Source organism: Octopus sinensis, linkage group LG11 (assembly GCF_006345805.1).
Source record: "Octopus sinensis linkage group LG11, ASM634580v1, whole genome shotgun sequence".
NCBI lineage: Eukaryota > Metazoa > Mollusca > Cephalopoda > Octopoda > Octopodidae > Octopus > Octopus sinensis.
Window position 1 is genome coordinate 28,414,439 of NC_043007.1, and position 14,065 is coordinate 28,428,503.

Here is a 14,065-nt window from a genome sequence, read left to right on the forward strand (position 1 = left end):
TAGGATACCTATCTCTGCTGAAACAGACAGACTGAAATTGCTGGCCTTGTGCCAAAATTTGACACAAACATTACTTAATGGGTAATTATTAAGGATTTTCTAACTCCTGTTTTTGCAAGTGTGGTGCAGTCATTTCACTGAGGAAAACACCCTTTTAACATCTTCTTTTATGTGATGGCAGGAGTTAGACCAAATTTGGGACAGATTTTCTCTATCTAGATGCACTTCCTGTCACCAACTTTCACCTGTTTTCAAGTAAGATAATGTTTCAATTGATTAGACATCTTTTCACACACAGATAAATGTCACCAAGAGAACACACACACACTCACATACATGTATATATTTCTGTTTTTCTCAGTTTCTACAAAACCCATTCACAAAGCTTTGGTTGACCCCCACCCCAGGGTTATAAGACTCTTGCTCTAGGTGTTGTGCAGTGGGACTGAATCCAAAACATGTTTATGGAGTGAAATACTGAGATACAATTATTTCTAGATTTCTTAATGCTTCCTACATGAAATATGATAACAGAAATATGTTATTAACAGACTTGTCTGTCTGTTAGTAATGTCATATGTTTCGTTACTTCAACCCCCAGTATAACCCCCCCCCCCGTTCTTTATTTAATCAATCTCAGAAGGACAGGAGGCTTATAGTGTTGCAATTGCTTAGCACTAGGTCAGCTGAGATAGAACAGACTTATTTTCGAAGTTGTTCTGGCTTTGCCTACCCTGTCATTTGTGACATTCCCTTTTTAAGATGGTGCACTTTATTTTGAAAGAGATTTAAGGTCAAACAACCCACATGGTGATGCTGATGACAGCTGTTGGAAGAAGGTGACTCTACTTAAGACCTATATTCTATTGGTTAAAACTGCGGAATTTGAAATTGAACCAAACTGTTTATGGAGATATTTCTTAGTTATACACTCTGTCACTGCTCATGTGCACACACACACACACACACTTATAAACAACAACAAAAATATTTACTTTTAAACACTACCTTAATTTTTCATGAATGTAATAAACTTTTATTAAAACAAGCAAATTAAAAAAATAAAAATTTGAAGGACTAAATGTAGCAGTTGTAGTTAGCAGCCCTTTATGCAGTGGCAGACTGAGAGTAATAAGGGTCCTCAGGCATAACTGTTCACCAAGCCCCTTAGCATTGATATCAAAGAGAGTTAACAAGTAGAATGTGGAGCCCTTAGCATTGATATCAAAGAGAGTTAACATGTAGAGTGTGGGCCCTCAGGCAGTGCCCAATTGACCAACAGCTCAGTCCACCCCTGCTTCTATGTGCATTCAGGAATTCATTTAGAAATAAAAGACATCTGTATTATCAAAATCGATAGTGTTACCATTGATGATGGTCATGATGTTAACATCCGGTAAAAATAATTACAAATATAGTTGTTAATGTATATAATAAACAAATTAACAATGATCAACTTCAAGACATGCGTTGAGATTTCCAGCCCAAGGTTTCAATGTTAGTGCTTTCATCTGGGGCCTTCATAGATACCACATGCTTCGTTTTACACAGGAAAATTCTGAAATATCATAAAATATTTAGACTTAATAAGTAATTAATGGCTACCAAAGCAGGATTAATACCAAAAAGAAATCTAGATTTCCAACTTAAAATGGATTTTGTGTTAAAAGATGGAATACTGTGTTAACTTTGAGATGACCTTTCATATGGACTCGTGGTATATTGAAGCACTTGTTACAGCCCCCAGAACTGCAAGATCCTGTGATTTCCCCCTAATACGGGTTCCTCAGTGACGTGCCTGAATAGACACCGAAATTGTTGACAAGAAATTTGGCTGATATTGGTGCTGCTGGACATTTGTCACTGAGGAACCAAAAGCAGGATGAAATGAGGTGATTGGGCAGTTCCAGCAGTCATAGCAGACGATTCTTGTCGGTCAGCAATATCATTACGAGTACTTTTATACACCATGAGTCCTGATGGGAGATACTCTCAAGGTAAATAAAGCAGAATTCTGTATTCCAATGCAGCTTCCATGTCAAGTTGGTGATCAAGATTATCTATTTAGACTTAATGTTTCATTTTATCAATGTAGTTCCTAAATGTTGCAATATCAAAGAGCTGATTGGTAAAAGAGGGATGATTTTGGTGAAATATTGATGTTTCACTCCGATTGAGTGACAGGCTGTTTCTGTTTCACTTAGATCAATGTAAGAGCTTAAAGACACATCGATGGAAAGTGCAATAATTTAGACATTATTTCACAAAACACACTAGTGTCTCTTGTGAATGTATTATGAGACTCTCAAGGTGGGCATTTGTGCATAAACAGAATCACAAATGTATTCAGTATTAATCTACATTTCTACACATTGACTCCATTAAAAAGAGGAAGAAAACAACCAAAGCTTGCAAGTTGAATTGAAATGAGAAAAGACCTCATTCATGTGTACGTGCACACACACAAACACACAAACACACACAAGTTGTCTCACTTCATATTTGTTATTTTTATATCTACAGTGTTTTCTATGTGCCTGTACGTACGAGTGTTTTGGCATTTTCAATAAAGAGTATCTTCTTTGGAACTGTTGAAACTCAAGAGAAAGAGATGAAGAGAGAAAAGGTTGAAGGGGGGGGGCTTACTACACTTTCAGTAAATGAAATCTTACAGATTTTCAAAGAAGGCAAATATTCAACATCTCTGCATTTAATTTAGAAAGATTCTCCTCTCCATTAACAGCCCTTTGAAGGAAACAGTTGTAATAATATTGAAGAATGCTTACAAACATCTCATATAGAATCTTTCTGCTAAAGCAGCAAATGAGGAAACTATTATCTTCTGTCTACCACAAAACAGTAGCCACTTGGGTCTACATTCAGGACATGATCAATGGAGAAATCATACTCAATCATACCATTTATATGAATTATGTAGATGACAGCTTCTTTGTGACAGATACACAAAAAACAAGTTGATACAGTCACTGGAAGCTTAAGAGATATCTCTTATACACTTTAAAATCTTACTTATTCAGTCAATGTAACACTAAAATACTAATCTACATACATGAAGATGATCATTATCAACACAACGGTTAAATCCCAATTATATAATACACACACACACAATTTATGCTTGAAAGAAATTAATTAATAGGCAAAAACAGACATTAGTTAATAATCAAATACTTTCAATCACTGAATAATTTAACTCTAACTAGAAAATTAAACAACAAAGAGACCTTAATACTTCTTTTAAACACATTTAGTGTATTAGATGAACTAAATCAATCCTAACTATAAAAATAGCTCACCAAACAGAATTCCATTGTAAATTATCATTAATAATGATATATAAAGTATGAACTTTTAAAAATCAGCAAGGCACTGCAAGTCAATAAACTGCCAAAGAATGATGGATACAATTTACTAATATTTATAAAGCTCATGACATTGTTTCTTTAGACTTAAAAGATACAAGACACTCTCAGTGACTGAGCTGTAAATGTTAGCTACAACTGTACCACTATAACACAAGAAACCAAAATTGCAGAGAAAGGGAACAATATTCGGGTAGAGAGAGAGAGTGTGTGTGTGTGAAAGATAGAACTTAAATTTGCTTCAAAAAGGCTGTTGTTGAGTCTATCAATGTGATCATTATAGTAGGTTTCTGTTGAAAGATCTATTTTGTCTTGACGAGGTTGTTATTCAGCAGCATAGCAATAGGTAACGACTAGTATTCTGTGAATTCTTATTAATAACAACAAACAGAAGATGATTAGTATAAAGAAACACCAGAAATTTATTGTTCCAGACAAAACATGGATTATTTAAAAGGAAAGTAAAAACTGGAGAATAGCCATCATCATCATCATCATCATCATTTAATGTCCGCTTTCCATGCTAGCATGGGTTGGACGGTTCAACTGGGGTCTGGGGAGCCCGAAAGCTGCACCAGTCCAGTCAGATCTGGCAGTGTTTCTACAGCTGGATGCCCTTCCTAACGCCAACCACTCCGAGAGTGTAGTGGGTGATTTTATGTGCCACCGACACAGGTGCCAGACGAGGCTGACAAACGGCCACGCTCGGATGGCGTTTTTTATGTGCCACCGACACAGGTGCCAGACGAGGCTGGCAGACGGCCACGCTCGGATGGTGTTTTTTATGTGCCACCGACACAGGTGCCAGACGAGGCTGGCAGACGGCCACGCTCGCCTCCCCAACAAACACATAAAAGATGTGTGTATGTACATACACACATCTGCTAAATTATGTGTGGGTGGATGTGTTTGAGTATCGAAACAGGAGAAAAATCACTCAAATATAGATTATTCTGTCAGACTCATCTTTTTTGTTGTTTCTGAAGGATTCCATATGGGGAGAAACTAAACGGTACCAGAATAGATCATCAGATTCAAATCAATGGACATCTCTTAATTAGTAATAGCTAGAAGAAAAAGTGATTGTAGAAGACAAACTGAAATGAGAGAATATAATTGGGATAATAGTGTAGAAGAGGAAATAGTAAAGAAGGAGTGATGATGATGATGGAGCAGTAATGACAGGGTGTAACAAGAGAGAGAGAGAGAGAGAGAGATTAATATCAGCAGCCGACAGTTTGTTGGTGAGAGCATAAGTGATGGTGGTTTTAAAAATGGGCAGTGGTAATGAATTCCTCCATTGGGAAGAGGGAATGGTAACTTGCAGTATTAAAGGGTAATGTCTGCTTTTCCATTTTTTGCTTTAGCTAAATGAAATTTGTTTAGGTGAATATTCAACAGCCAGGTGCCCTTCCTGACACCAACCCTCACTTGTTTCCAAGCACTGAGTATTTCCTCATGTCCAGACAAGTTATTTGAAAAGTGAAAATTATATCATTTGTATAATGGTGAGATGCTCATTTAGGACCATCATGTGACATCAAGACAAGGATACATACACATAATAGATTTCTTTCAGTTTCCATCTACCATACCCATTCACAAAGGCTTTGGTCAGCCCAGATCTATAACAAAAGACACTTGCCCAAGGTGACAATCTTGAGTTTAAAATGCAAGCAGTATTGTGTGTCTGGGTAGGTTGTTTCATTCTACACTCCTCAGTTCCCTTGACTCTTGAGAGCAATCTCACCCATCACTGCACCCATGTGTGATTAATGAATAAGAAAAGATTTTGGTATTATGTTATTGGTTGATAAAAAAACAACTGTTGGTCGATTCCATCAAGTACTACTTTTCCATAGCAAAGGTAATAAACTTCTCCACTGTTTTAATACAGAAAAAATAGTTTCAATATTGAGTATTTCCTTCTCTAAATATTGTCACCATGGCAACAATATCAAATTTTTAATAATCTCAAAAATTTATAATGATTCAAAGGTTGTCAACAGCAATGAGGTTTACTGACCTTTAAGGTTCCTAAAATTTGCTCAGCAGAAGGTCGATCACTTGGAGTCTGACTGCGATAGGTAAACAAGATTTTACCAGTTTGGTCAATGATGAAATCACCACCCATCTAGCAAGAAATAATAAAGTATTTTGGTTTAGGATCAGATTGTATCAGGTTTTAATTTTCAGTCAATGCTCAGTGACTCTTAATATCACAAGTTGGGTGTCTGTACAAGTGTACAGTAATCTCTTGACTACCACCGGTGTTACATTTGAAAACCTCCCACAGAAATAATTCAAATCTAAAAAAATATAAATACCTATCGACTGCAGAAATCCAGATATACTGAGGAGTTTGCAGTATAAATTTACAAATATTAGCCAGAAAAATCCACGATGTACTGAGTGCATGACAAGTGAACCATGATATACTGAGTGCGCAAGAGGTGGACAGTGATATGACGAGGGACTACTGTATATAGATTTGTGTGGTTTCTGCGATCCTTCTTCTCATGTAATTTGCATTATTTTGCTCAGATTTTAACATCCAGTCGTAGTCTTAAGTTTACAATGGAAATATAAGAACTAAAAGCTATGATTTCCATCCTAAGTTATAATTTCAGAATAAGTTATCATATTTCATCTCACTCATCATCATCATCATCATCGTTTAACATCAGCTTTCATGCTGGCATGGGTTGGACGGTTTGACTGAGGGCTGGCAAGCCAGAAAGCTGCACTTAGGTTCCAATCCGATCTGGCAATGTTTCTACAGCTGGATGCCCTTTCCAACGCCAACCACACTGAGAGTGTAGTGGATGCTTTTTACGTGCCACTGGCATGAGGGCCAGTCAGGTGATACTGGCATTGGCCACGCTCAAATGGAGCATTTTACATGCCACCAGCACAGGACCAGTCAGCTAGCACTGGCATCAACCACGCTTTAGAGGTGATCATTTAAATAAAATTGAGTGGTTAGATATTAAAATGTCCTTACTTGGTAAATATCTTCATTGAAATCTTTATATGGAGTTGGGATAATCCCATCAGAAGCCATTTCAGCAGCATAATATTGTGTGGTCTTCATACAAAACACCTGTAAATAAATATATTAATATCATCAATTACTTGAGATTACAAATTGTACATTTATGGGAGGAAAATATACCTAGGTGGGGTTTCATCATAGTCCTCCAGGCAATAACAGAGGAATTCAAGACAGGATGCCCCTGGGAGCTCCTCTATGCTGATGACCTTGCTCTAATTGCTGAATCACTATCAGAACTAGAGGGAAAGTTTCAGGTGTGGATGCAAGGATTAGAATCGAAGGCCCTTAGAGTCAACCTAGCTAAATCCAAAGTCTAATAAGTAGGAAGGCAGACAAACCACAAACCCCTTTCGGTAGATGGTCCTTTATAAAAGACTGGTGACAAAGGGCCTCTCTCTCAGAGTAAAAGGTAGACTGTACAATGCATATGTGCGAACTGCCATGCTACATGGAAGTGAAACATGGGCTGTGACTGCTGAGGACATGTGTAAGCTTGCAAGAAACGAAATCAGTATGTTCCACTGAATGTGTAATGTCAGCGTGAATACACGACAGAGTGTAAGTGCCCTGAGAGAAAAGATGGACTTAAGAAGCATCAGATGTGGTGTGCAAGTGAGATGACTATGCTGGTATGGTCATATGTTGCGAATTAATGAGGACAGCTGTGTGTAAAAGTGTCACACCCTAGCAGTTGAGGGAGCCTGTGGAAGAGGTAGACCCAGGAAAACCTGGGATGAGGTGGTGAAGCATGACCTTCGAACATTGGGCCTTACCAAGGCAATAGAGATATGCTGTGCTTGAGAAGACCCAACAAGCCAAGTGATACCATAGCCCATGGTCTATGCCAGTGGGTGTAACCAGCCCATTTATGAATACCCCTCATTCATTGGATAATAAACCTTGCTTGCAAAGACCTGTTGAAGCAAGTGAAATCAAAATCAAAATTGCTGATGTGGCCGACGACAGTAGCGCTTGATTGGCACTCGTGCCAGTGGAATGTTAAAAGCACATCAGAGTGTGACCATTGCCAGGGCCACAGATTGGCTCCTGTGCTGGTGGCACATGAAAAACTACATTCGAGCATGGTAATTGCCAGTGCCGCCGGACTGGCTCCCATGCAGGTAGTATGTAAAAACACCTTTTGAGCGTGAGTATGGTCATTGCCAGAACCGCCTGACTGGCCCTCATGCCAGTGTCAAGTAAAAAGCACCCACTACACTCTCAGAGTGGTTGGCGTTAGGAAGGGCATCCAGCTGTAGAAACATTGCCAGACCAGATTGAACCTGGTGCAGCCTCTGTCTCACCAGTCCCCAGTCAAACCCATGCCAGCATGGAAAGTGGACGTTAAACGATGATGATCTCTAACAAAATTATGAAGCCTTAGATTTGATGGTAGGTTACAGGAGAATAGTATGGGATTATGTGATGTTCATGCTTCTCTTCCAATATATTAGTCTTCTCATTGATCTCAGACACAACTCTCTAAAGCCATTCCTAAAAACTACGTAAAAATGGAAATAAAACAAGGAGTAGAATTTATCAAAGTAAGGTCTGACCCCAGCTAATGAAATATTTTCATTTATACATCAGTATTTAACTATATATATATATATATATATATATATATAGGAAAGAGTATAATATAAATATCTTACTTCCTTGACAGATCTACGTAATCCAAGAGCAGAGTAAATCTAGAAAAAAACAAAACAAAATTTGTGATTAAGTGACAGAAAGTTACTAGCAAGATTACCCCCACCTCACGTATATATATATACATACATACACACATGCAGATCTATACACACACACATCTATATAGACATACACACATACACACATATACATACTCTCACATACATAAACATATATACACATATAAACACACACATATACATACACCCACATATATATATATATATATATACACACACACACATAATACATACACCCACATATATATATATATATATATATATATACAGACACACACATATGCATACAACTCCCCCCCCACACACACACGTATATATGATGGCTGCCCAGTCGTGACCAAGGAAGACCATTGCTAACCTTCAGGAACATTGTGCAGTCGAGGACTAGCTTATATTTTGCATTTACGGATCCATTGGTGGCTAATAAGCCCTGCTCTTGACAAGGATACACAGGTGCAAACACTGCAGACCAAGCTTTCCCCATTCACTAAGGAGAGCTGTGTGAAGAAGTGCCACACCCAAACAGTGGAAGGAACCCGTGGCAGAGGGAGACCCAGGAAGACATGTAATGAGGCGGTGAAGCATGACCTTCAAATGTTGGGTATCACAGAGGCAATGATGAAAGACCGAGACCTCTAGAGATATGCTGTGACTGAGAAGACCTGACAAATTAAGTGAGACCACAGCTGTAGCCTATGCCAGTGTCGCATAACCAGTCACTTAACAAAAGTACCTTTCGATTGTAGGGCGACATGCTGTGCTTGGGGAGACCTATTGAATGAAGAACATCAACATCAAATCAAATGGAAATTATAGTTGTGGCTGATGCCAGCGACACCTCTCTGTGCCAGTGACACGTAAAAAGCACCATCCAAACGTGGCGGGTGCCAGCCCTCTCTGGCCCCTGTGCCAGTGGCACATAAAAAGCACCCATTACACACAGAGTGGTTGGCGTTAGGAAGGGCATCCTGCTGTAGAAACACTGCCAGATCAGATTGGAGCCTGGTGCATTCCCTTGGTTTCTTAGACCCCAGTTGAACTGTCCAACCCATGCCAGCATGGAGAACAGATGGTAAATGATGATGACGATGATTACACTTTAAATTCTCAATATTAAGGAATCTGCTTTATATATTCTACACATCTCAAATCATGTCTTGGAAATTTATACTAAACTGCTTTCTTATATTTTCTCATTTTTCGTATATTTTGATTCATTTCATGCTATATTTATGTATTGAATTATGCTTATTATATATTCTCTCGTTTTATTATTATTTTATTCTGTTTCAGTTCACCTTTTACTTGCTATTCTACTTTATCCTTTACATTACCTTATTTTACTTTATTCCATTATACTATTTTTAACTAATTTTTAATTATTTTTTTAATTCCTATAATATTATTTGCATAGTGACTATCTACCACTCACATTCTTTATTATTTTCCTAATTTTTTAATTAGAATCCTTATTTTATTATTATCCATTTGCTTTCATAACCCCTTTTAATGTAAACTCCTTTATTTATCTAATGATGGCCACTCTTCTTATTTCATGCCCTCCCCCCATCGTATTATCAGATTTATCATCTCCTTAATGATCCTTCCAGCCTTAAAGGGGGTATATAGAGGGCTGTTAAGTGTATAAATAACTGGGTAACCTTAGCCTTTGTACTTAGTGCTAAAACTGCTTGTTGAATAGAATTAAAAGATAAAAGAAACTAATTTGATCATAGTTGTAGGGGGGAGATGCCTCACTATCTGATTGCCCCCTACTCCATCCACTAACCTCCTCTATTACTATAAATCTTCATTACCCACTACCCATGCATGACATTGCATTATTTTCTCCTATAATACTACCAAACTAAACAAATTAATTCTATGACCAGCAAGGGTTGTAGAATCATGAAGGTGCACATCTCCAACCCACTGCCCTCTAAACAACAACTGTCTCAGAAAAGAAATTGTATACAAGGCCAAGGTCATGGATCCCAATGGAGTAGCAAAGACAGACAGAATGATGGGCAACTCATTCAAGAAGAGGTACACACAATAGCTGGCATCATTCAGAGACAAATAAAAGACACATAACATCCCTCTCCAATAATGATATGGACATTGAAACAAGGTGGAATAAGTAAACCCCAGATAAAATGGAACATCATTGCTAAAGTCGGAAAATACAGAAGATGCAGTACCAAATGTGAACTCTGTATCACTGAAAAATTAAATATCATACAGTCAACAATTAACATTCTAAATATTAGGGGTGAAATCTCCTTGCATACATGAGCAATATTTTACTATCAAACATTTCAAAGAAGAAACACTACCTGTGCTGCTAATCCCATCAGGATATCTCCTTTCCTGAATGTGAAATTTAAATATACATAATACATGAACTTCACACACAGAAGGAACATGCCCCTATGAAGGACTACCTTGCTACACAAGCATATGAACATCACATACAACTAGAATATACTATATGATAATGCAAACAAATTTACCATCCAACACAATTGTTGGCCCAAAAGTCAAACCTAAGAGAGACAACCACTTAAAAGATGTCATCCAAGAGTAGCATCTCATGATTTATTTATGAGAATCTCTGTGAATCTTCCCTCATGTGAAGCGGAATGTGGATTTACCTCTATGTAACAGAACTGGTAATGTAATTACATGGTTTTGTTCAATTCAAAATAAAAGAAAAATCCTGTTTTATACAATTCGACAATGATAATTATTAACAGTTAATATCTCTGAATCTTTTACATACGGCATTGGCATTTGAAAATAGATTTAAGAACATTTCACTTTTGGAAAAAGGGATAATCCAAACTGCCAGAAAAACATTAATTTCGTATAATGAAAAATATTGGACCCGTAGTGATATCCCAGATAATTTCGATGTTACGATGGGATCTTCTCATTCCACCTAAATCACTGACATTGTTGGGCTATTCTTATTATCAATTATTAAGGAGAAATTTCCAAATATTAGCAGGGGATTATATAGAGATGACGCTTTATTTGTCATTTTGAACTTTCCCTTACGAAAAATTGATAGGAGTAGGAAACAATTAATTAGGGTCTTTAAGGGATATAATTTAAATATCACTTCTGAAAACAGGTGTCTAAGATTGCAAATGTTTTAGACATTATCCTGAACTCGGAAAATGGCCTATTCTATCCTTATTTAAAGGATAAGACTATCCAGTATATCAACATATTATCTAACCATCTAAAAAGTGTCATTAACAGAGTAATTAAAGGGGTATCAATTAGGATATCTAATCTATCTGCCAATGACTAGGTTTTTAATAATCACATACACACATGTATCTGGCCCTTATGAATAGTGGCTTTAACACGAAACATACATAAAAAAAATACTGTATTTAGAATTAAGCTGGCTAGAATGATCCCAAAATTGGGTGATCTAAATATAGATATCCCATCTAATATTGACCTTCTTGAACTTGAACGATGTAGATATAATACAAAAAAATAAGAATTTAAATTATAATAATGTGGGTAATATTAATGTAACTAGGGAATTCTATAAAAAACAGCATGGAAATGGGATATTATTTGGTTCACCCCCCCTCCCCTCCTTACAGGTTAAAAACCTTCCCCAGTTATTCTTTAAATTAATAAATTGAGAATAATTTTCCTTCAACACATAGGAACCACTCTATTTTTAACAAATCAACTCTGAAATTTTCTTATTCCACAACATTGAGCCTCGGATCGATTATTGCCACAAATAATAAGCCTAAAATATGAAATGTGACAAATACTAACAGTAACAAAGGAAATAATAATAAAGAAATGGGTGGCTTTGCAAAAAACAGTTGTGATTATAGCTCTCAAAATAATTGTCCATTAGAGGGTCAGTGTCTACACAACAATGTAGTGTATAAATGAATACTTTAAATGAGGTTAAAAAAGTATACACTGGAAGCACTACAAATTTCAAGATTAGATATAGGGCACAAGTGAATAGGAAAAATTCAACTGCTTTGGTCATATAAAAAACAGTAATAGAATATACTCTCTAAAATGGTTTATCATGGGGGAGTATACTGCATATAACACCCAAATAAAAACCTGTAGACTTTGTTTGAAAGAAGTCATAAATATATTAAGAACAGTTATTGCTGAATAAGATATCTGAGGTCTTGATCTCATGTCAGCACAATTTGCTATGAACTTTCAAATTTTTTAGAAAATAAAAAGATTTTTAAAATTTTAGAAAAAACAAAAAGTTTTTAAAATGCTGTGTTCTCCGATATAGATCTCCACTCATCCTTATTCAGGCATATAATTTAGTATAGGTATAAATATAATTTTGTTATTTCTAGTAATTATAAGACATGAAAATTTATTTTATACATACCGGACCACTTTTCATTTTTATTTTTTCCTTTAAACTCATTTACAACTCTTTCAGCTCTTCTATATTTATTACCAAGATCACACAGTTGTTGTGGGAAAAACTCTTTTAAAAAAACTTAAATTTAAAAAAAAACCTAAACTTTAAAAATTCTATCTCTGATGAAGGAAATGCAGCCACCAAAGTCAAAAGGAAAAGTTTTTGCTTTGTGTATTCCCTGAAATGATCGTAAGATATCTTACTTCATTATATTTTTATTTCAGCCATGAACTGCTTTATTTTTATTTCATTCGAGGACAGTTTAAATTCGCCTTACTCTATTTAATTTTATTTCATTGAAAGGCTATTGTAAATCTTTTAAACATCTCACCTGCTTGTGATTTTAATTTATTTTATCGGATGTAATTTTCTGTATATATCTTGTGATCACCCAACCTTGGAATTATATAATAAAAATATATATGTATATATTTGATTGTATTCCCAATTTGAATATGTATTGGCCGGATAAGGAGGATGATAAATTAATCTGTTTTCTCTCCCGCCATGAACTTTGATATTTGCTCAATATATTGAGCCCTTCCATGTTATTCCATGGAAAGAGTTACACTCTTATTATTCAATTTTATAGATATATATATATATATATATATATATATATATGAGCATTGTAGCTCACTTGAAGCATTGTAGTAGAGAAGTAGAAAATGAAAGAAAAGAGAAATAAGGAAAGCTTCTAATGATGCAGAGTTTTCAAAAGGTAAAAAAAGGCCTATCTTAAAAAGGAAGCAATCAAAGATCTGTGCATTTGCATAGATTTTGTTATTTTCAACTGTTCAGCATTTGGGTTAGCAGCAGCAACTCTCCAACTGTTGGTAATATTTAGAATTCAACATTTCTGAAAAATATTTTAAAATGTCTCACATTTTTTGAAGAATCTTGAAAAGAAGGAAAAGAAGATTTTGTTTCTGCCAACCACTGCTTTATAGACTTCTGTGATCCAAAGAAAAGAAGTAGAACATCGCAGCCTAAAGCTTTCAAATCTGACTGCAAAATGAAATAAAACTGTGTCAGTCATTTTATCAATTTAAGTATTTAGGGAAATAAGGTGGAGAAAAGAACCAACATTTTTTAGGGTTAATAGTAAATTTAAATATCTTTTCAAATATTTCTTATATTAATGGCAGCTTAGCAGTTCTGAATAGATATCTTTAACTTCTTAGAAATATTGTTTATAATCTGGAAGGGTATATTCTGAGCAATGCAAGTGAAAAGTTAGGCAAAATATGTAAAATGACATCAATAAATAAAAACCATAGAAAATATATTGTATAACTTTACATAGGTTGTTTAATACTTTTATAATATTTTGGGAAGCATTCCTCTTATCAAATAAGGGAAAGAAAATAATCCATGAATTTAGAGCGAAGTGTTGTTACTGGCAGAGGCCATTTTGGTATGTTGGATCACAAGAAGGTTAACAGACAAAGAAGACCGTTTAAACCAGCCA

At 35.8% G+C, this 14,065-nt stretch overlaps 1 protein-coding gene across 7 annotated transcripts in view; it reads right to left on the reverse strand.

Annotated features, from left to right (window-relative positions):
- Positions 1-14,065, reverse strand: part of LOC115217480 — a 32,137-nt gene that overhangs the window by 6,340 nt on the left and 11,732 nt on the right. For 3 of the 7 annotated variants that reach the window (XR_005001195.1, XM_036507268.1, XM_029787187.2), the window contains exons 6-9: positions 13,480-13,602; positions 8,094-8,132; positions 6,388-6,486; positions 5,410-5,517 (exon numbers count right to left, since the gene is read on the reverse strand). Coding sequence is in view for 6 of the 7 variants with exons in the window: in XM_036507268.1 (XP_036363161.1) it covers positions 5,410-5,517; positions 6,388-6,486; positions 8,094-8,132; positions 13,480-13,602 (369 nt within the window). In the remaining variant the exon portion in view is untranslated. Of the gene's footprint in view, positions 1-990; positions 1,559-5,409; positions 5,518-6,387; positions 6,487-8,093; positions 8,133-13,479; positions 13,603-14,065 lie in introns of those variants that run through there. The other 4 variants (XM_036507270.1, XM_029787186.2, XM_036507271.1 and 1 more) reach the window with 4 other exon arrangements.